Raw genomic sequence first — 23181 nt, forward strand, 5'->3', positions numbered from 1 at the left:
CGATCCTCTCTCCTCGGTGCCGGAACGAAAAATACCGACACGGAGGAGAGATTACATCACTTCCTCTGCCTGTGTTTACATTACAGGAGAAGAAGTGATGTCACGACTCACTTCCATTCGTCAGGAGCGATCGCGAGGGGGTGGCCATGAACGAATGGCCGCCCCCTCATCCCGGATCGCTCCTGAACGGATACCGGCCGCCGCTGGCACCGGGGGGGGGGGGGGGGGGCCCCCCACTCGCGGGAAGGCAGGGACGTACAGGTACGCCCATATGCCTGCCCGTGCCATTCTGTCGACGTACATCGTCGTGCGGCGGTAGGCAAGTGGTTAAAGTGGTTGTAAACCCTTACAAACCACTTTGACCTACAGGTAAGCCTAGATTAAGGCTTACCTGTAGGTCCAAGAAATATCTCCTAAACCTATACGGTTTAGGAGATATTTGACCAAAGACAGGCACCGCTGTCTACGGCGCATGCACCATAGACAGCGGCGCGCAGGCGCACTGAGCGCGGCATCGTCAATGACGAAGATGCCGCACAATGCCGTGCGTGTCGGCTCCCGTGCGCATGCGCGGGAGTGACGTCATCGCGGCTTCGCTGAATGACAGCGGAGGAGCTGCGAGACCCCACCGAGAAGATGGATGCGCCAGACTACAGGGGACAGCGGTGACTTCGCTGGCTCCTGTGTCAGGTAAGTGACACATAATGGGCTACTATGCGATGCATAGTAGTCCGTTATGCTTTGCCTTTGCAGGGAATGAAAGAGGAAGTAAACCCATCAGGGTTTACTTCCTCTTTAATAAAGCAAAGTACAATAAGACACAGGGAATTCCTCATTTGTATCAATCTCAAAATTTCTGCATAAATGTGTTTATGTTTGCACTGCTAAACAGACCCTAGTTTTTACCAATGCAACAACTATAGCATTTAATGGAGTTTACCCACCTATATCTTCTCGAGGTCTGGCTGGTGTAGGATTTTTATGTATTTCCTCAATGTGTTTATTCATCTGGTCCCTCGTTGAAGTAGAAAAACTGCATTGCATACACTTGTAGCTACCTCTGGTGTGTTCCCAAACAATGCGGCTGTTGCTTGTGTGTCCTAAAACATAGCATGATACGAGTGTTTAGTTTTAGACCATGATAAAATGAATGAGTGCATGTAACAATCATGTGGACAATGGGAAAACAAGATTAACTAAACAGCCAGACTCAATTCATACAATATTAGGAGGAGGGCTTTCGAACTGATCGTACGATAATCTGATTGTTAGTACACAGCTTTCATCTGAAATTTTCCAAAAAGGGACAAACATGGAAATTTCTCGTATGATGCCAGATCGAAAAATTTTCCATTTAACCACTTAAGGACCGCTCACCACATATATACTGTGGCAGGGCGGCTCTATTGCGTGAAACAACGTACCTGTATGTTGTTTCATGCAATAGATAGTGTGGGTGCATATGCACCCACTGCGCGGAGGAGCCGCCGATGCGGGTGTCTGGCAGACACAATCGCTTCACAGAGGCAGGGCGGGCATCTGCCCATGTAAATATGGCAGATCCCTGTTCTGACAGGGGAGAACATGGAGATTGTTTGTTACTAGTAATAAGGAACAGTGATCTCTGCGTTCTTCCCGTCAGTGTAATTTATACAGTGATCAGTGCATTTTTTTTTATCATTTATCACTGTATTGGTGTCACTGGTCCCCAAAAAAGTGTCACTTAGGGTCAGATTTGTCCGCCTCAATCCCGCTAAAAATCACTGATCGCCGCCATTACCAGTAAAAAATAAATAAAAAAAATAAAATTTAAATTTCTTCACTCAATCCCATAGTTTGTAGACGTTATAACTGTTGCGCAAATCAATCAATATACGCTTATTGGGATTTTTACCAAAAATACGTAGCAGAATACATATTGGCCTAAATTGATGACTTTTTTTTTTTTTTTTTTTTTTTTTACATTTTTGGGGATATTTATTATAGCAGAAAGTAAAAAAAAATATATTTTTTAAATTGTCAGTGTTTTGTCTATAGCATAAAAAAAAAATAAAAAAAAAAAAATAAAAACGCAGAGGTGATCAAATACCACCAAAAGAAAGCTCTATTTGTGGGGAAAAAAAAAAAAAAAAAAAGACATTCATTTTATTTGGGTACAGCATAGCACGCCCGTGCAATTGTCAATAAAGTCTCATACACACTATCAGATTTTCTGCTGATTTTTGTCTTCAGATTTACCAAAACCATGTAGTGCAAGGGTCTGCCTGATTCAATTTGTATGCAAACTTCTAAGGTTTGACCTCATATTATATGGTTTTGGTAAATCTGAAGGAAAAATATAAAACAAAACAATCAACAGAAAATCTGATAGTGTGTATGGGGCTTTAAAATAAAGAAGTGCCATATCAGAAAAATGGCCTGGTCGTTAACGGTGTAAATCCTCCTTGGGCTGAAGTGGTTAATCAGTACAGTATTCGTCCAAAAATACAATGCATTACATCACTTCTAAATTTTTATTCTGTTGTATGAGAATTTTTGTACTTTAGTAACCTTTTCATTTTCGATAGAGACTAGCATGCAAAAAAAATAGGGATGATCATTCGTCAGATAATCTCATCGTGTGTACTAGGCTTTAAAGCGGAACTAAACCTAACAAAAAAAAAAAGTAAGCAAATGCCCTCGGGGAGCATTATGCCATAATGTCTTAGTATGTACTAGTTTCATAGTTAGTAAGGTTGAATAAAGACACCAGTCCATCTAGTTCAACCTGAGTGAGTGTCTACAATTGTCCCTATCCCTGTACATTGCACACTTACATTGGCCCCTACCCTCAAGGAGCCCACAATCCAAGGTCCCCATTCATATACTAGGGCCAATTTAGGATGGAAGCCAATTAACCTACCTGCAGGTCTTTGGCTTAGTCCTAGTATGTATAACATTAGCATATTATGGCCGACTTACCTTCCATGTGATCCTTCTCCAGCGCTGTGGTGTCAGTGCTCTTATGGACCCTCCTATCTTCTTTTGGTCTTTCTTCCAAATTCAAACTCTTCCTTTTAGGGCACCCGATTGGCTGTGCTGTGATGACATTACTTCCGTACATGAGAGTCACATCACAGTGGCACAAAGAGGTGGCAGATTTGCACAAGGACCTGCACATGCATTGCTTAGTATATATTAAAGCTCACAGGCAGAGAAACAGTTATTATAGAAGAGACCAAGACTCTGTTCACACTGGGACGACTTGTCAGGTGACTTAGCCGCCTGACAAGTCACGTTCCGTTCTGTACAATGGAACCGTTCTCATAGGAGCGGCTCAAGTCACTCCGACTTAGAAAAAGGTTCCTGTACTACTTTGGGGGCGACTTGCATTGACTTCTATACAGAAGTCGTTTTGCAAGTCGCCGCTGCTGTCGTGCTGCCTCAGTGTGAACCGACTCTAACAGTGTCTGTTTTTAAGAGTTTCATTCCGCTTTGGTTGCTTCATCATCTTTTCTGCCAAGAATGTATTTTTATGTATAATAGTTTACTGTAACTGTAGATGTCAAAACTATGGCTAAATTATTAAGATAAAAAATATTAGCTCTCAAAATGTCTAAATCACTGGAGGTTTATAATAAAAGGGAAGAAAATAGGATATTCTAAATGTTTAAAAATAGGCATCTAACTATGGCTATATAGAACCTTCATACACATCCGAAAAATATTTAAGTCTCATAACAAGTGCAGTACACAATGTGATCAGCTAGGACAGCGATGGCAAACCTTGGCACCCCAGATGTTTTGGAACTACATTTCCCATGATGCTCAACTACACTGCAGAGTGCCAGAGCACCATGGGAAACTTAGTTCCAAAACATCTGGGGTGCCAAGGTTCGCCATCACTGAGCTAGGACATTAGCCACTTGAGGGTTTAAAAGTTAATTTAATTTGAGAGCTAACATAAGCACACAAATAACTGATCGTTATCTTTCACGTCATGCCTTGAATGTAACTGGTTTGGGAGACATTAAATCGGTGGGTCTAGTTCCACTTTAATGCAGAAATAAACCCATCCATTTAACGGTTTCTCAAAACAGTAATGCCCCTTTCACATGAAGGGTCTGTTTCAGGCCCACCTGTCAATTTTTTAAGGGGGATCCATCCTTCTCGTCTAGGTGGACCAGATCAGAGGGCAATCTGGTCTAAATGGACAACGGAGTTTGTTTACTCCCAGCCACCCATAGAGCAGGATGGTTAATTCACCTATTACGCTCTTCCGCTGATCCCCTGCTGATCTCAATGGAGCCTGCCCCATGTAAAAGGGGCCCTAAATTTAAGGCATGCCATGAATGATAACCGTCACAACTGCTTGTGTTCTCAACCAATCATCAAGCTAAACGGTTGGTGTCTTAAAGCGGAACTTCATCCAAAAGGGGAAGTTCAGTTTGCTTGCTTCCTCTCCCCGCTTCTCTTTAACAGCTGCCACTTTTTTGGGACAGGTACCTGGTTTTGACAGGTACCCGCTTCCAATTCCAGCTGGATCGCGCCAGTGTTCTGAGTGGAAGTTTGCCCCCCCCCCCCCCTTTCCTCTGAAAGTGCAGTGTGGCTTGCACATGCACAGTGGAATGCTGTAATTGAAGCCGCAAGGCTTCACCCCGGGTTCACAAATATGTGGTGCAGTAATGCACACAAATTATCACATGTTGCATAAAGGCAGCCCATTTGAGTGGGCTACCCAACAACAGGTGCTATACTTTGAAACACAGCGCACAATGCACATCTGCTAGCAAGGTTCGTTGAGGTGCTACTAAAGTACAGGTAAATCCATTGTCAAATAAACAAATGGCTGATGTCACAATGGATCACATGTGCAGCACCATGGCAACTGCAGATCAGAGACTAAAATGGCAGCTTCCTTGGCTGTAAAGGATAGGATGGTTTAGTTCCACTTTAATCATTAGTGCATGTAACAAATAGAACACAAACCCAAATTACAATATATTGCACCCATTCTAACCCAATAGCTGACCTTGGTTCTTTTTCCACATGGCGTTGGAGACAGGCAGTCCTTGATTCCCAAGGAATGGCCTGAGTTTCTGTGGGACTGCACCCTGAGGTAAAGAGTATGCCGATTGGTGGAGGTAGTTTAGATAGGATCCAGTAACAGATGACCGCTGTGGACCTGGGAGCCGACTTGTAAACAAAGAAGGGCTAAGGGCAGGAAAAGAGTTAGAAGTCTCAGAAGCCAGTTTGCTCACTGAAGGCAGTTGACCACCAGGGACGGAGGAAACTGAAACTGTTGCAATGGATTTTGTTGGATCCTCAGCCACTGGGAGGGGGGTGTCTTTCTTGGCGCACTGGATAACACTTGTCTGGCGGCTCACTGAAGCTGGCTTAATATCAGTGGGTGGAGGCATAGTTGTTGTGCTGTCGGAGCGTGAAAGGTTGTCAGAACACACGTGAAGGTGCTTAAACAGTGAGCGGTGTGTACGAAATGGCTGCATACAGTTCTCACACCTATAGAAGGAAAATGCATGAAACTGTTAAACTAGGGTTTGGTTTCCAACCTTTATGATATAATCATACTTGAACTGTGTGCTGCATACATTTCTAAAACATTATCCTGGGCATTTCAATAAAGCATTACACTTTTCTGGTGCCATTTTTCTTTAGAACTACTTGTACCCAATTCAGGCAAGCATTTCCACCAGTTGCAGCATCATTACTGACATGTGCGAAAATTTCCGGTAATTCAAACTACTACCACTTTAACAACCTGTTGCTATGGTTTTAAAGAGTTACCGCCAGTTAGGAGTTCAGGAATCTGGCACTAATTAAGACCAGGTCTGAGCTGGTGTAAAGAGGTAGGTGCATTTCTCTGCTGGGAATCTGTCATGAATGTGGCAGCTTCCCGCACAGGGCTCTATACCCATTCCCATTCAGCTGTCAACCAGGAGATTCCCTGGCCGAAAGCTCAATGTAAACAAAGTGGTTGGGGATACTGGCGATGTCTTTACCAAAATATGGCAATGCCCATATTAGGGAAATTTAAAGCTAGGTACACATGGGCTGAAAATTGTCCACAAATGGTCGGTACAACAGTTACCGGCTGACTTTTAGCCAGTGTTTACAACTCCTCATCTGTCAGAAGCTGGTCTCATGACCGGAATCTGTCGAACGAGCATGCTGGAAAATCAGCATCCGATCAGCGCTTGCAGCCAATAGCCTCCTCAGATTTCCCCCCCCCCCCTCCCCTTCAGCCCACTGGGTTGAACAGAAAAACACACACACACACACACACACACACACAAATCCCCATGCTGACACTCGTGCATCCCTGTATATGTGCATAGTTTCGCGCAGCAGTGCCATTGTGCCGCAGTATATGTATGCGAGCCGGTCGGGAACCGGTTAAAGCAGAACTATACTGCATCTGAGCACCACAAACCAAACACACCATTTAGCTCATTTTTAATATTCAAAAGCAATCTCCCCCATCTCTCCATGCTTGCTTTATTTTGCTGAGAAATCACATTGAAAAACACCCCCTAGCATTTCTGGCTGCCGCCATCTTGAATAAGGGTAGTAGCATTTACTTCCCGGAATCAATCTACCTTTAGCTTAGGTGTGCAGGCAGGAGGGTGTGCTTAGCTAAGAAAGCCCCACCTCCACTCCGGAATACTCCTGGGATATATGACATAATTTCAAGAAATGTAAAAGAAAAGTTTAAAAAAAACAATATGATATACTTTCCTATTTACTAATGCTAGCAGCATTAGGATTAAAAAAAAAACTTCAGTGTTGATTGGGAGAGTGAAGTTTCTCTAACTCTGGGGGGGTGAACTGAGAGACAATTTCCCCCAATAGGTCATACTTTTAATAGATAATGGACAGCAATGGGTGGATTCGAAACTCGATAGGTTATTGAATAGCAAACATGGATCCGCCCACTGCGGTGTGCGGTCAGTGAGGTGGGCCTGATGGGATCTGGCTCTGTTAAAATACACTACTAAATTCCTTCATTGTCATGGCCAAACTGGACAGGGAGGAGGGAGTGCACCGAGGAAGCACTGTCCAGTACGAACACTCCAAACTCAGTACCAGGCTCCAACAGATTCATGCACTGATCTTGTATAATAAGCAATTAGATATAAAGAGAATTGAAGCATAATATAAAATCAGTGCTTCCATCATCTTCTACTTTCCACAATTGAGAATAACAATCACAAACCACCACTGACTTTGTTTAAAGCCCAACTCAGGGAAACTTGAAAATTCTCCCTTGAAGTGGGGCTGCGCCTACACTGCAAGGTTTAAGGGCTCGTTAGGGAGAGTAAAACCACTTTGCTTACTCGATCCTGCGCTACCCTGGTAAACGAGGATCCCCCATGTTCCAACGACGGGCTGTCCCTCTGCATCCTTACATTCAGAGCAGGGCTATAGATCACTGCATTCGTTTTGATGACATCAGGACCTTAGACCACTGGCACATGGGGGAGGAGACTCTGTGGGCACCAGTCTAGCAATGTGAAGGATTGGGCAAGTAAATTGTCTTTTCCCTAGACCTAAACATGCAATTAATCCTTGAAGTGTGGGTGCAGCCCTACTGCAAGGGAGAATTTTACAGAGATGGGCTTTAAAGTACATGACTGAAAACATTATTCTGCATTACAATAGCATCTACATTTCAATTATTTGAGTGCAACCCACTAAAAGGGGGTGCAGAATATGACATCCTTCTGTAAAGATTTGAACCACTAATTTTCATACTGCTATAGTTCCACTAAGGACTAAAAAAGTGTAAGTGTCCTCATTATTGGATTTCAAGAATGGTCTCCAAGCTCGACAATTTAGTTCAATAGACTTACTTAAAATAGCGATTTGGCTTGTAATGGACCTTTAGATGGGTCATAAGGTCTTGCATACTGTCCAGTGTCTCACCACAGTCATTCATTGAGCATATGAACTTTTTATCTGCAAATGAAAATACGGTCAGAAATAAACACGCCATTATAGTCCTTTTACTTAGGATAACAGTAATGTAAATTAGGTATATGGGTCAAGTAAAGTTTAATGTTACTGGGGTGATAAGCCCCACTAGGTATTCAGTCAAAAGGGAGTTTGTATACTTCTGTGTTTTGTTCTTTTTTTTTTTTTAGTGCAAAACAAATATAAAATATACCTGCAGTTGTTATATGGCCACAACAAGGACCACAAGAAGCTTATCTGGAGCAAGAACTGATGTGAATTATTCAATGTATTCTATAAAGCAGTGTGTGAACGATAAATAATGACCCCCAAAAAGTATACTACAGGTAGAACACTATCTGCATTTCCCCCCCCTAGTATGTGTATATATGCATGTAAGGAAATGATATTAATGTACAGTGTTGTAAAGTGCTACGTAAATTCTTAGCGCTATATAAATATCTTTAATGAGAAAAAAAAATAAAAAAATCAATAAGAACGTTTGCCTGATAAGTGGTATTCGGGAGTTCAATTATTTTCTCAGTACATTTGTGTGACAGACTGTCATTGCAGACTTCCTTCTGAAAATGCTAGTTACCTGGCTGTCTGTGGCTTTTATATTTTTGAAGCCTGTGAATTTAAAACACCTGATTAGTAGATTTCAACTTAGATGATTTAGAAAGTACTGAATACAAAGCATCACTGCAACAACCAAGCAATTAGCATTTCCAGAAGACACCAGTAATGTTAGTCTACAACTTTCACTCAGCATAGATTTCCTTTAATGGCCAATTCACATCTATGCATGTGAATGGCCCTTAAAGTTCAACACAGAGCAGCACATTTTATATGCCTCGGCACATCGCAGTGCCCTTCATTTCCAATAGCACGAGGGAACACCCTCGTGTTGCAGCACACTACAAAGCAAGCTAAACACACACCTGTGGGTGTTATGGTGTGCTACATTACCAAAAAAATAAAATAAAAAAGGTGCAGATCTGATTTTTGAACCATTGTGCTGTGCTTGAAGCCCATCGAAATGAATGGACTGACCAAATGCAATGCATGTTAGCACACAACATAATAAGGTGCCTTAAATGCACCAAAACTCCCCATCTAGGTGTAAATGGGCCCTCAAACTGGTCAAACCAAAACCCTGAAATATTATATTTACTCATTGAACATAAGTACAATTGGACATTTTCAAAATAAAAAGGAGATACATGAAGTGGAATCTTCAGATGCCCACAGATCTTTTAGCAAAGATTGCATTAGGAAAGTACAAGTTAGGCAAAACATTTTTTTAAAAGCTTAAAGTGATTGCAAAGGATCAATCCCCCCCCCCCCCCCCCAAAACAACAAATATATGTTACTTACCTGCTCTGTGTAATGGTTTTGCACAGAGCAGTACTGAACCTCCTTTTCTCATGTCCACCGCCAGCGCTTCTGGCTCCTTCCTTCTGAGTGTCCCCATAGCAAGTTGCTTGCTATGGGGACACTCATGTCAGCTTGCTCCGCTTTCACAATCTCCACCTTGTCCAATCAGAGAATACCTTGTATTCATTAAGAAAAATGCAAGCCATTCTGTTAATGGTACCTATGCTGAGAGCATGACACCCTAGAAGCTAGTGGAGAGCACAGTAATAGTGGGGCCTACTATAGTGATTTCCAGCTACCACACGGATCCCATACTTACATTGATCCTAACTGTATCAAGGTAGCCATGTAAAATATCCATACCTAAACTTCAGCTTTAAAACATAAAAAAAGGTATCAAACTGTAAAAGAACATTTTAAGACCAGCTGCAGCTAACTATCACTGCCATTTCTATTGCTTCAGTCCACAAAATAGTCTCTAGAGTGAAGAAAGGATATACAACCAGATAGAAAAAACATTTCTAATAGACTTCTTACCTTGCATAGACTCAGTGGGTTTATAGTGGACAGACACGTGGGTAATAAGATCTTGCATGGTGAGAAACGATCGATTACAACCATATGTAGTACACCGATGACCCCTTTCTGTCCAGGAGATAGAAGACAGCATAGAAATTATAAGGCTCTACTTAAAAAAAAATTAATAAGAGCTAGTATAAATTTTACAAGCAGCTCTGCATTTACAAACAGTGCTTTTTAAAAAGATCCAGTCAGAAGTTTATACAAGATATGTTTAATGCTCAGCATAAATGAGTACACCCCAACAGATTTGTCAGAAAATATTTAAAGCGGAGGTCCACCCTAAAGTGGACCTTCCGCTCATTGGAATCCTCCCCCCTTCCGGCGCCACAATTGGCACCTTTCAGGGGGGAGGGGGGTGCAGGTACCTGTACAGTACAGGTATCTACACCCACTTCCGGCATAGATTCTGCAGAAGGAACGCCCCTTTCCGCAGAATCGACGGCCCTTTCCGAAAGTCCCCCCGCTGCCTGCTGGGAAACACACGGATCCCAGAGACAGCAGGGACCATCCTTATTGCGCAGCGCGACTCGCGCATGCACAGTAGGGAACCAGGAAATGAAGCCGAAAGGCTCCACTTCCTGATTCCCATACCCAAGATGGCAGCGGCAGCACCCGAGAGACGATCGAGAGATCGGCTTCGGGTGCCGACATCGCGGGTGCGCTGGGCGGGTAAGTGTCATTATTTTAAAAGTCAGCAGCTGCAGCATTTGTAGCTGCTGGCTTTAAAAAAAAAAAAAATAAATAAAAAAAAAACACAGCGGACTCCCGCTTTAAATTTCCTTTCAGAACCAACATTTTCTATGGGACACTATAGTACAAAATGAGTATAGCCACGATTAAGGCATGATGGCCGAAAACGTGTTGGCTTTTTTGACTGCTGTTCACATGCAATAATAAAATTATGTTTTAGCTGACTTTTATAGCAACAGCCTGTCTCCTTTTTTGCATGTACTATATGGGAGGTTTACAGAGACTGCATAGGCTGAGTGCTGTGTTCTTGAGACTCACCAGGCATTGCACAGGAGGTAGTAGCTCAGATGCACCTGTTCCTATAATACAAAATACTCCCACAAATGCAGGCCATTGATTGCAACCAAGATTTGTTAATTTGCGCACACACAAAACAAAACAAACAAAAAAAAAAAAAAAAGTATTTTTCTTAACAAATTCATTCAAAACTGAATACACCCCAATGAAAGTTTTAGGTCCCTTTCACACCAGCAAGAAAACTGACAAGCGGACTGCATTGGACCACCCATTGTTCTCTATGGGGTGGCGGATGTCAGCGGACATGTGACATCTGCCAGGCACCTGATCCACTAAAAATAGACGTGTAACGATATGTTTGTCATTTGATCAGCTGGATGGATGGCGATCGGATGGAAAGGGACATGCAGTCCGTTTCCATCTGACCGCCCCATAGAGAGCGGGTTGCGTCCGAGCAGACAAATACCGCTTGGACGGATCTACTCCATCTGAAAGGGGCCTTAGGAGCAAAGCTCGAGCCCTCGTTCACACCGAACATGGGTTTGAAATCGTGCGAGTTCTGCTGAACTTGCGCAATTTCAAACCTGTATTTCAGCGAGAGTTCAGGGGAGGTGTGGGTTCATGTACAGATGTCTATTAACATCGCCCCGAAGCTGCCAAACGTAGCTGCGCCGCACGGCCATTGCTGGCAATAGGCTGCGATTTGAAGTGTCAAATAGCACCAATGTAAATGGATTAGACAACAAAATCCTAATGAACAAGAATTCAACTACAGGCGAGTCTAATTATTCATTAAACTGTTGTCCAGGAGACAGGTGATTATAAAAGGGCATTATTTAAATAAAACCCATTCCCATTTCATGCTGTCAGCAATGGCACCGCATGAAAGAGAAATGTCACAAGGCCTAAGAAAATAGTTTATTTACACAAGAAAGGTGAAGGCTACAGGAAGAAGAAGAGGATGATCAGCAAAGCCTTATTTATCAGTCAGAATACTGCAGTAAAAGCGATACAAAAAAAAGTAACAAAGATGAAACTGCAACCATCTCACAGAGACGTCCAGGCCATCCACGGAAGTCAACACCTCGACAGGAGCGTCTTCTGATAAGAAGGGTTGAAGAGAATCACCATGCAAATTTACTGCAGTTAGCTAAAGAAGTAGAAAGCCAAACTGGGGCAATTGTTTTCCGTGACACAATACAGCATACAGTGCAGAGGAATGGCATGCATTGGTGACTTCCACAAAAGAAAGCCTCTCCTAAAGCCCATGCACAAAAAAGCCCCCCTAGAATTTGCCAGGGCCAATGCTGAAAAAGGACAAAACTACTAGGACTTTCTACTCCGGAGTAATGAGACCAAGATAAATGTCTTTGGAATTGATGGCTTCAAACTGTATGGCGTTGCAAAGGTGAGGAGTACAAAGAAAAATGCATGGTGCCTACAGTGGAACATGGTGGTAGGAGTGTCCTTCTGTGGGGCTGCATGAGTGCTGCTGGTGTCAGGGAGCTGCATTTCATCGATGGTATCATGAATTCACAGATGTACTGCTGTACAATGACTGAGAAGATGCTACCATCACTCCGTTAGTCATGCACTTTTCCAACATGACAATGATCCAAAACATACATCTAAAAAGGGACACTGTTGCATTTGTGAAGAAGAACAGGGTAAAAGTGAACACCTATGGGGAATTCTGAAGAGACAAGTTTAGCATCACTCTCCGTGCACCACCCGGGCTCGATAAGAGGTCGTTCTTGAAGATTGGAAAAAGATAAGATGTTGAAATATGTCGCCAACTTGTTCATTCCATGCCTAGAAGACTTGGTCCTGTCCTTACAAATCATGGAGGTCATACAAAATACTAGATGTAGTAGTTTTTGTTATGGGATGTATTCATTTTTGCATCAACTAATTTGAGTAAAACTGAAAATTTTGCAATCTAAGTTATATTATTAACCTTACTTTCATGTAGCGAGCTAAAAAAAAAATGTTCTATAAAAAACTCAGTTTTGTAAAAATTTTGGAAATCGTTTTTTGTGTTCATTGAGATATTGATTAAAATCATACTTTTCAAAAAAAAGGGGTGTACTCATTTATGGGGAGTACTGTATATGGTATGCCTTATTTTAATGTGCAATACAAAAGTACCAAAAAAGGCAAAAAAAATACAAAAGTATTGATTTGAAATCAACAGCATCTTTGTGTTTCCACTGATGGAACAAGTGAACAACTGACCTGAACTACTAAACATAAGAAACATTAGAAGCAGGATTTGGGTTACTGTTGCCTAAAAATCACCTGTGCAAGACGTATGCTTTATGCAAACACAAATCAGATAAGACCAAGCAGCTATTTTAGCACATACTACTACTACTAGGGTTACAGACATCCGACTTACAAAACGGAGGAAGAAAACATGAAGTGAGAGGAAATCTACCCTTAGGAAATTAAATTCACTCCTGTAAGAGTTATGATGGGAAAACGGTGTCTCTTCTCATGCTTTAATCGCCAATCCTCGTTTCCACAATAACCCAAAATTTTCTAAATCCAATTATCATTGGGACAGAAAGTGAGGTGAAATCTTCTGAACAGGGGCACAGACAGCAAAACAAATGTTACAGGGGTGATAACCCTTCCCTATGCTAACCTCCCCCCCCCCCCCCCCCCCAAAAGAAAAAAAAAAAAAAAAAAAAAGTTAATAAATTATTATTTTTTGGCTGGAGTAAGGCTGGCCATACATTATACAATTTTCTTCTATAGATTTACCAAAACCATATAATATGAGGTCAAATCTAAACACTTTCAATTTGTGTGCAATCAGGCAGGCCCTTCTACCAGGCAGTTGAAGGTAAATCTAAAGGAAATTGAATAAGAAAGTTGTATGGTGTATGGCCAGCTTTACACAAAAAAAAAAAAAAAAAAAAAAAATGTACCTGTTCTGACTTACAAACAAATTCAGCTTAACAACAAACCTACAGACCCCACCTTGTTTGTAACCCAGGGTCTGCCGTACTACCCAGTTTGACCGAAAATAAAAAAAGGGAAAACACTGCGCTATAATTTGTGAAAAAATGGCCACAACGGCCACAACAGCAGCCAACACCAAAAACAAACAAAGTTCAACAGGTAAAATAAAAAATATAGTGTAGCGCTTCAATAATAAGTGTAATCAACACAAATTCTATAAAGATAATAGTAGCAAAACAGAGATCACACAGAACCAAATGCCTAGAAATCAAAGTCCAACATAAAACAGTCATTCAACTGTGTTGATGGCGTAGAAGTGACCAAACCGTCACCTAGAAGGACAATGATGTACTGGACGAATGAGTTCATGCGGGTAAACTTGATTGTAAGCATCAAACTGAAAAGTGAATAAATACTTCTTACCGGAACGGTTGGACTCACACAGTCATATGACGGTTGAGTCTAGAAGGCTTGGGGTCACACTCTGGGACCAAAGACTGTAAGGAGAGAGGTCAGTTGGGCTGGTGCAGAAACTCCTGACGGTTGTAGGCTCGAAGGTGGATCCTTTCAGATGAAACCTCAAAGGTCAAGCCCAGACGCAGCTCACTGTACCAACAATCCTGCCACCCCCGAATGGAGAGGGAGGTACTCGTAAAATTTTACACCAAGGCAACGGAGAGGGGAAAAAAGAAAAAAAGGCTCCACATGGTGCGGGTCAAACAATATAAAAAAGTTGATTTATTAAAGTCAAAAAGATAATAAATTGACTTAGTGATCACATAAAAAGCAAAATGAACTAAAAGCAATGTGGGGTACCAACAGCTCGCCCGACGCGTTTCGACATATGTGTCTTCAACTGGGGCATGCCCCAGTTGAAGACACATATGTCGAAACGCGTCGGGCGAGCTGTTGGTACCCCACATTGCTTTTAGTTCATTTTGCTTTTTATGTGATCACTAAGTCAATTTATTATCTTTTTGACTTTAATAAATCAACTTTTTTATATTGTTTGACCCGCACCATGTGGAGCCTTTTTTTCTTTTTTCCCCTCTCCGTTGCCTTGGTGTAAAATTTTACGAGTACCTCCCTCTCCATTCGGGGGTGGCAGGATTGTTGGTACAGTGAGCTGCGTCTGGGCTTGACCTTTGAGGTTTCATCTGAAAGGATCCACCTTCGAGCCTACAACCGTCAGGAGTTTCTGCACCAGCCCAACTGACCTCTCTCCTTACAGTCTTTGGTCCCAGAGTGTGACCCCAAGCCTTCTAGACTCAACCGTCATATGACTGTGTGAGTCCAACCGTTCCGGTAAGAAGTATTTATTCACTTTTCAGTTTGATGCTTACAATCAAGTTTACCCGCATGAACTCATTCGTCCAGTACATCATTGTCCTTCTAGGTGACGGTTTGGTCACTTCTACGCCATCAACACAGTTGAATGACTGTTTTATGTTGGACTTTGATTTCTAGGCATTTGGTTCTGTGTGATCTCTGTTTTGCTACTATTATCTTTATAGAATTTGTGTTGATTACACTTATTATTGAAGCGCTACACTATATTTTTTATTTGACCGAAAATAAGCCTTACCCTGAAAAGAAGACCTAGCGCGAGTTTCTGGGATGGCTGCAATAGAAGCCCTCATTAAGTCCTTGTAAAATCATGTAATCAGTTCTGTAAAAAGATGATATAATGTGCAGGGTCTTCTTGTGTAACTTTATTGGTGAAAATACCTAATTTAGAGGGCCTCTGGGTGCTAACGTGATCCGAGGGAGCCCCTCCCTCTGCAGTGCTCGGAGCGAGCGGACATCAGCGGGGGAGCACCCAGCGGCGCTGTAAATAAGGTATTTTCCACAATAAAGTTACCCAAGGAGACACACTGTACATTATATAATCTTTTTACAGATTACATTATTTTAAAAGGTCTTTATCTAAGGTCTAGTTTTGGGATTACAGAATTTCACAATGCTGACTCCTAAACTGACAGGGGAAGGAACATTTTTTGTACATACCCTAAATAAGACATCCCCTGAAAATAAGCCCGAGTGTGTTTTTTGTAGCCAAAAGTAATATAAGACCCCCGTCTTATTTTCGGGGAAACATGGTAGTACAAGTGAAACTCGAAAAATTTTAATATTGTGCAAATATTAATTTATTTCACGAATGCAACTTGGTAACTTAGGTGAAACTAAATATATGAGATAGTTCAAGCCGTGATTTGTCAGAATTGTGACAATTATGGCTGACAGCTCATGAAAACCCCAAATCCACAATCTCCGAAAATTAGAATATTACATGCTATCAATAAAACAAGGATTGTACATAGAACAATATCGGACCTCTGAAAAGTATTGTTTGGTCTCATTTCTCATCTTTCTCTTGGCAATGCCCCATAGATTCTCTATGGGATTTAGGTCAGGTGAGTTTGCTGGCCAATCAAGCACAGTAATCCCATGGTCATTGAACTAGGTTTTGGTGCTTTTGGCAATGTGGGCAGATGCCAAGTCCTGCTGGAAAATGAAGTCAGCATCCCCATAGAGCTCGTCTGTGGAAGGAAGCATGAAGTGCTCCAGTAGAGCTGGTAGACGGCCGCTTTGAACCCTGGACTTAATGAAGCACAGTGCACCAAAACCAACAGATGACATGGCTCCCCAAATAAACACAGACTGTGGAAACCTCACACTGGACTTCAAGCATCTTGCAGTGTGCCTCTCCATTCTTCCTCCATACTCTGGGTCCTTGGTTTCCAAATGAGGAGAGCAAATTTTGCATCTCATCAGAAAAGAGGACTTTGAACTACTGAGCAACAGACCAGGTCTGTTTTTCTTTCGCCCAAGTAAGACGCTTCTGACATCGTTTCTTGTTCAGGAGTGGCTTGACAAGAGGAATACGACATTTGAAGCCCATGTCCAGGATCCGTCTGTGTGTGTGGTGGCTCTTGATGCACTGACACCAGCCTCAGTCCACTCCTTGTGAATGTCCCCAACACTTTTGTATGGCCTTTTAATGGCAATCCTCTCCAGGTTGCGGCCATCCCTGCTACTTGTGCACCTTTTTTCTTCCACATAACTTTCTATTAATGTGCTTTGATACAGCACTTTGGGAACATCAACTTCTTTGCAATTACCTTTTGAGGCTTTCCCTCCTTATGGAGGTTGTCAATGATGGTTTTCTGCACAACTGTCAGGTCAGCAGTCTTTCCCACGATTGTGATTCCTACTGAACCAGAGAGACCATTTAAAAGGCTCAGGAAACCCTTTTCAGGTGTTATGGCTTAATTAGCTGATTAGAGTGGGACACTTTGAGCCTAGAATATTGCACCTTTTCACAATATTCAAATTTTCTGAGATTGTGGATTTGCGGTTTTCATGAGCTGTAAGCCATAATTATTACAATTATGACAAATCACAGCTTGAACTATCTTGCTTTTGGCCGGGTTCACACTGGTGCCACACGACACTCGTCCTACTTTGGATCAGACTTTGCCCTGCGACTTGAAGTCAGAGATGCGTCCGACTTCAGTGAACAGGGATCGGACTTGGATCTCGCCAATACCAGGCACTGTGTTTGGTATGAATCTTGAGGGGGAACTCGACGCCAAAACGTAAATAAAAAACCTGCATAGGTTCCCTCTCCAAGAGCATACCAGGTCCTTTGGTCTGGTATGGATTTTAAGGGGTACCCCTATGCTGGAAAAATGGCATGGGGCCCCCCCCAAAATCTATACCAGACCCTTAACTGAGCACGCAGTCTGGCCAGTCAGGAAAGGTGGTGGGGACGAGTGAGCGCCCCCTCCCTCCTCCTGAACCATACCAGGCCGCATGCCCTCAACATGGGGGGGGGGGCACCCTGCGGCCCCCCCACCTCAAAGCACCTTGTCCCCATGTTGATGAGGACAAGGGCCTCTTCCCAACAACTCTCGCCGTTGGTTGTCTGGGTCTGCGGGCTTATCGGACTCCGGGAGCCCCCTTTAATAAGGGGGCCTCCAGATTCCGGCTCCCCTCCCTATGTGAACGAGTATGGGGTACATTGTTGTACATATCCACTAGAAAGACTACTTTCTGAGAGAGTGTCAATAAGGTAATCTCCCTAATGTTTTCAAACTGCGGTTTCTGAAGCACCGAGAGCTTCAGGATCAAATCCCACGGAGGCAGCAGTGATTGCAACTACCTGAATAAATGTAGTAACCAATGAATGAGACGCCAAGGGTCCCTGAAAAAAAAAAAAAAAAAAAAGCCGATATCTGCCCCTTAATGGTGCTGAAGGCAAGTTTCTGATCCACTTCTCGCTGCAGAAAAAATAAAAATAAAATAAAAGCAGGATCCTGGAAACTGAGTATGTGCGCAGACGCCACCTCATCTCCTCACACATGGAGATGTAGGCCTTCCACATACGATGATAAATCTTCTGGGAAGAAGACAGTGGAGATAACAGAATCAGACAGACCTCGGTCCCTTAGCACCTGGCTTTCAACAGCCAAGCCGTTAAAGCCAGTGACGGTAAAGCAGGATGAAGTATTGGACCTTGCAACAGAAGGTCCTCTCGCATCAGCAGCTGCCAAGGAACATCCGCCCCCCATTCGTACTATGTTGGCGTACCACGGACGCCAAGGCTGATCTAGGCAGGCAGTCGGCCGATCGGCAGGCAGGATTTTTCCTGAGCTCAGCCTCACCTGGGCTGACTGCATGCCCCAAACTCCCCCCCCCAATTGGTCAGGCTGGTGTTCATTGTAATCACCGTCCAAAGAGGAAGGAACGATTTTCCGGACAGACAGGGCCGGCAACCTCAGCCACCAGAGCAGGGAATCCCTGACTAGCTGGCTGACCCTAATTTGACAATCCAGGGACAACGGAGATTTGTCCTATTATAACAGGATCTCCTTTTGCAAGACTCGAGCATACGGTACTGCCTCGAAAGAGGCTACCATGAGACCCAGGACTCGCAGGCAAAAACGCAGCGACGACCACCTGTGGGAAATAAAAACAAATTTTACCACAGCTTGAAGAGTCTGCAGCTTGTCCGAAGGGAAAAATACTCTCGCCTCTGAGGAGTCCAGAAGCAAGCCCAGATACTCCAGGCATTGAGTCGGTACCAATATCAACTTCTGGAGGTTCAGTATCCAAACTCCTGAAGAGCTTGCATAGCGATTGCCACATCTTCCTTTAATTCTGAGGTGGAAGCTGCCCTCAGAAGGAGGGTGTCCAGGTAACCCACGATTGCAATCCCTTGCTGCCTTAGCAAAGCCAAAATTGGGGCTAGCACCTTGGTGAAGAACCTCAGTGCCAACGCCAGGCCAAAAGGGAGAGCTACAAATTGGTAGTACTCGTCCTTGACCATAAATCGCAGAAACCTCCGATGCTTGATGCATATGGGGACATGCAAATATGCTTCCTTGATGTCCATGGATGCCAGAAAATCCCCCCGATGGAGTGCAGCGATCACTGAGTGAACGGATTCCATCCTAAACCTTTGTACTTTCACAAAGCTGTTGAGGGCCTTGAGATCCAGGACCGGACAGATCCCTTCCTTCTTTGGGACTACAAATAGATTGGGGGAGACTAGAATCCCTGACACTTTTCCGGCGTTGGTACAGCCACGCAGCAGCAGGTCCTGTACTGCCCCGAATAGGGCTTCCGACAAGCTGGAAGAAGATGGAGGAAAAAAATCTGACGGACAAGAAACAAACTCTATCTTGTAACCAGATGAAACCAGTTTGCAGACCCACTAGTCGGAAAGTAGGGAGGTCCACCGTGCTGCAAACTCCCGAAGGCGACCCCCCACCCGAGAGTCGGGCGAGGGCAAACCTTCATGAGGTAACAGATTTGCTCGCAGGCTTGTGAAACCAGGGACGCTTTTGTCCCTCAGCGGGCACCTTGTCGGACTGGGAACGCTTACTCTCTGACCCAGGCGGACGAAAAATCCACTTCTGAGTGGAAAAGGAGGGCCCTTGCCTACGGCATAGCTCCTTAGCTTTCTTGGACTGTGGAAGCGACGTACTCTTACCCCCAGTAACGTTCTTAATGTCATCCAGCGAGGCTCCAAATAGACTCTCTCCCTGGAAGGGCAAGTCCGCCAGTGCTTACTTAGTTGCCTGGTCCGCAGACCAGCATTTCAGCCAAATCAGGCGACGTAGCACTACTGCTGATACTGAGGCTCTAGAGAGCAAGGAGGCCGTATCTAAGGCCGCATCACAGACATACTTAAGGCCCTGCACCAACTGGTCCGCCAGCTCCACAAAAACCGGGGAAGCTTGTTGCTTCTCCAACTAAGGGTGCAACAATTTAGCCCATTCAGTAATCCTCTGCGACACCAGGGCCATGTCTAACACTGGCCGCAATGCTGACCTCACCACCGCAAACATGGATCGGGCAACCGCCTCGGCCCTCCTGTCGACAGGGTCCTTGAAAGCAGGGGTCCCTTCCACCGGAATCGTGGTTACCATATTTAAAGCGGGGTTCCACCCTAAAGTGGAACTTCCGCTGATCGAAACCCTCCCCCCCTCCGGTGTCACAATTGGCACCTTTCAGGGGGGAGGGGGGGTGGAGATACCTGTCAAAGACAGATATTTACACCCACTTCCGGGCATAGACTCCCGTGGGAGTCTATGCCTCTTCCTGTCCTGCCGCGCTGTCTACTGGGACACACACGGGTCTCAGAGACAGCGCGGACAATTCCTATTGCGCTGCGCGACTCGCGCATGCGTAGTAGGAAACCGGGAAGTGAAGCCGATTCGCTTCACTTCCTGATTCCCTCACCTAGAATGGTGGCGGCAGCAGCCGAGAGCCGAGCGATCGATCGGCCTCGGCATCGCTGGACCCCGGGACAGGCGAGTGTCCATTTATTAAAAGTCAGCAGCTGTAGTATTTATAGCTGCTGGCTTTTAATATTTTTTTTGTAGGTGGAATCCCTCTTTAACCTGGACCTGGGGGGGGGGGGGGGGAATCAACAATCGGAGATGTTCATTTCTGCAGGAAACTCTCCTCAAAGGGGTAACACACCACCATGCGTTTCTCCCCACTCCTTGTAAATAAACGTATCAAAATAAATTGGGTAAGGAAACACCTTAGCTGTGTGGGCCAGCTTGTGGGACCCGAAAGGGACCGACAACTCTGTAGATGCCCCTGCCGTATCCTCTATCTTTAGGGTATCCTGCACCACTGTGATAAGTGCTCCTACAATCGCTTATTCCTGCGCTAACCCGTACACAGAGTCAGTTTCACTGTCCGAACGGTCCTGGTCCGCATCCTCTGACATGTCAGAACAGGGGCCGCCTGCCACAGTGGGGCCCGAGTCTGAATCAGAGCTTTCCCCAGAAGACATGGGGGGGGGGCGTTTTTAGCCCCTTTGTGCCTGCACGCCGATTCCACCCCGGCAACAAAGGCCTCCAGGACCGCCGACAGAGCGTCCATAGGCACCGCAGGTGCAGGGGAACGGGTTGCCATAACAGGGATGTCTGGGGAAGAAGCGCCAGCTTCTGACGCCATGCTGACCCACACAATCCTGTCATCACCTAGGGACCTAAGGCAAGTCACACAAAATGACCACCCTCCTAGCTACCACAGACTGAGGCCCCCCCCCCCCGTAGGACTCACCACTCTGACCCAGGTACTGCGCTGTGCTGCTGCTGTCCACTCTCCCATGTCAGCCACAAGGTGTTCTGTGTAGAAAGTGCGCTGTTCTAGAAGGAAACAAGTATCCAGCGCTAGAGGCAAAACAAGCTGAGGCTACTAGAAAATGGCCACCTCAGCAAACTTTTGAGGGCGCCGGGAAAAGTGGCCGCTGGACTACCAGAAAATGGCCGAAAGGAAAAAAAAATGGCTGTAGCTACAGAAAAAATGGCCGCGGAGCGCACAGCGGCCTCCCCACATGGCACACACCAAAACACCCCACCGTGGCCCAGAAACAGGGAAGAGGACGAGTGGACATCCAGCGCAGCCCCCTGCCAGGACCCGGAGCCCCCCCCCCCCCCCCCCCCCCCCCGAGGACCCCCGGCCAGGTACGTGCACCACACCCCCATGTGCCCAGTCACACAGCGGACCATGGCATGAGGAGGAGGGAAGGGACAGGGAAAGAAAAGGAGAGTGTGAGACCACCGTAGTCGATCTCCCAGGGAGTGCCCAGCTGCTCCATCCTGTCGAGACAGGTGGAACCATACTTACCCCTTCTGAAGGGACCGCTGGACGCATTCCACTGGCAGACACATCACCCGAGCAGTACAGGGCGGCTGTCAGCCATGGCACACTGTGACACGAACAGCAGTAGTGTGCCCAGAGCATATAGCTCACCGGCCACCCCTGGATGAGACGGGGCATGTCGTGGCCGACCCAGAGCGTAGCTAAGGTCTGCTCACGCTTGATGGCCAGACTGGGGAGCCCAACAGGATCTGTATTATCCAGCTTGTCACCCAGTCCCGCTGTTGATTGTAGGTCACAGGAATCAAAAATGCAGAAAAAAAAGTAATATTCCAAGGACCAATGGTCCCACCGGGAGCCAGGTCCTTCTCCTACACTAGGCAGAAGAAAAAAAAAAAACTGAGCTGCTGGATGCAGTGTGAGGGGTTATAGCCAGTAGGACCGCCCCCTGGGCAGTACTGTGGATTTTTTCATGTTTGCAACATGTTCTGCCTAGTCCTCGCCTAAAGGGGCGATATAACCCTAAGGTCAAGATGAAGATGCCATGTCCATCAATGAACAAAAGAGAAAAGTAATTTTTCTTTTTCATTATAGTGTGTGTGCTGATGAGGCTGCAGTAATGGGCTGCCCTGATCATCAGTGTTACCAATCTGCTGACAGGCTTGCCGGTTAACGGCTCTCCTTTCCTTACAGACACAGCATGGGAGGAAAGGATTGCCGATAACGTTAAGTCTGTTTACATGTGATCAGCTGTGATTGGACACAGCTGATCACATAGTAAAAGGCGAAATGTAAGTGGCTTTTTACAGCGATCTGTGATTCGAAGGATACATTGGTCACAGAGCGTGCTGGATGTGGGCCCCAGGGGGCGTACAGGAGGCGGGGTTCTGGGATTCTCTGCATTAAACCTTCTTTGTCCAGCTCTTCTGCATGAGTGCCCCCACAGCAATCGGCTTACTATGGGGGCATTCAGAAAGGGGGTGGAGCAAAGGTCGCCAGCGGGGGACCCGTGAAGAGGAGGATTGGGGCTACTCTGTACAAACCCGCTACAACAGAGCAGGTATGAAATTTTGGTATTTAAAAAATAGCTTTACAATTACTTTAATTTATAACAGCTTACTAGTACTTAGATGTGGTGGCCACATTGGTTTCCTTTTTGCATTAATTTTCACTTGCCATTCTGTCTGCTCA

General features: G+C 44.8%; 1 protein-coding gene across 3 annotated transcripts in view; it reads right to left on the reverse strand.

Moving 5' to 3' along the window:
- Positions 1 to 23181, reverse strand: part of LOC143974685 (zinc finger protein 414-like) — a 47326-nt gene that overhangs the window by 19649 nt on the left and 4496 nt on the right. The window contains exons 2-7 of one of the 3 annotated variants that reach the window (XM_077476309.1): positions 9865 to 9972; positions 8549 to 8580; positions 7851 to 7956; positions 5012 to 5499; positions 2962 to 3078; positions 945 to 1100 (exon numbers count right to left, since the gene is read on the reverse strand). In XM_077476309.1, the coding sequence (XP_077332435.1) occupies positions 945 to 1100; positions 2962 to 3078; positions 5012 to 5499; positions 7851 to 7936 (847 nt within the window). In that variant the 5' untranslated portion in view covers positions 7937 to 7956; positions 8549 to 8580; positions 9865 to 9972. The remainder of the gene's footprint in view (positions 1 to 944; positions 1101 to 2961; positions 3079 to 5011; positions 5500 to 7850; positions 7957 to 8548; positions 8581 to 9864; positions 9973 to 23181) is intronic. The other 2 variants (XM_077476307.1, XM_077476308.1) reach the window with 2 other exon arrangements.

This window comes from Lithobates pipiens, unplaced genomic scaffold (genome assembly GCF_037356315.1).
Source record: "Lithobates pipiens isolate NorthernLeopardFrog02 unplaced genomic scaffold, aLitPip1_a1.2 Scaffold_13, whole genome shotgun sequence".
Classification (NCBI taxonomy): domain Eukaryota; kingdom Metazoa; phylum Chordata; class Amphibia; order Anura; family Ranidae; genus Lithobates; species Lithobates pipiens.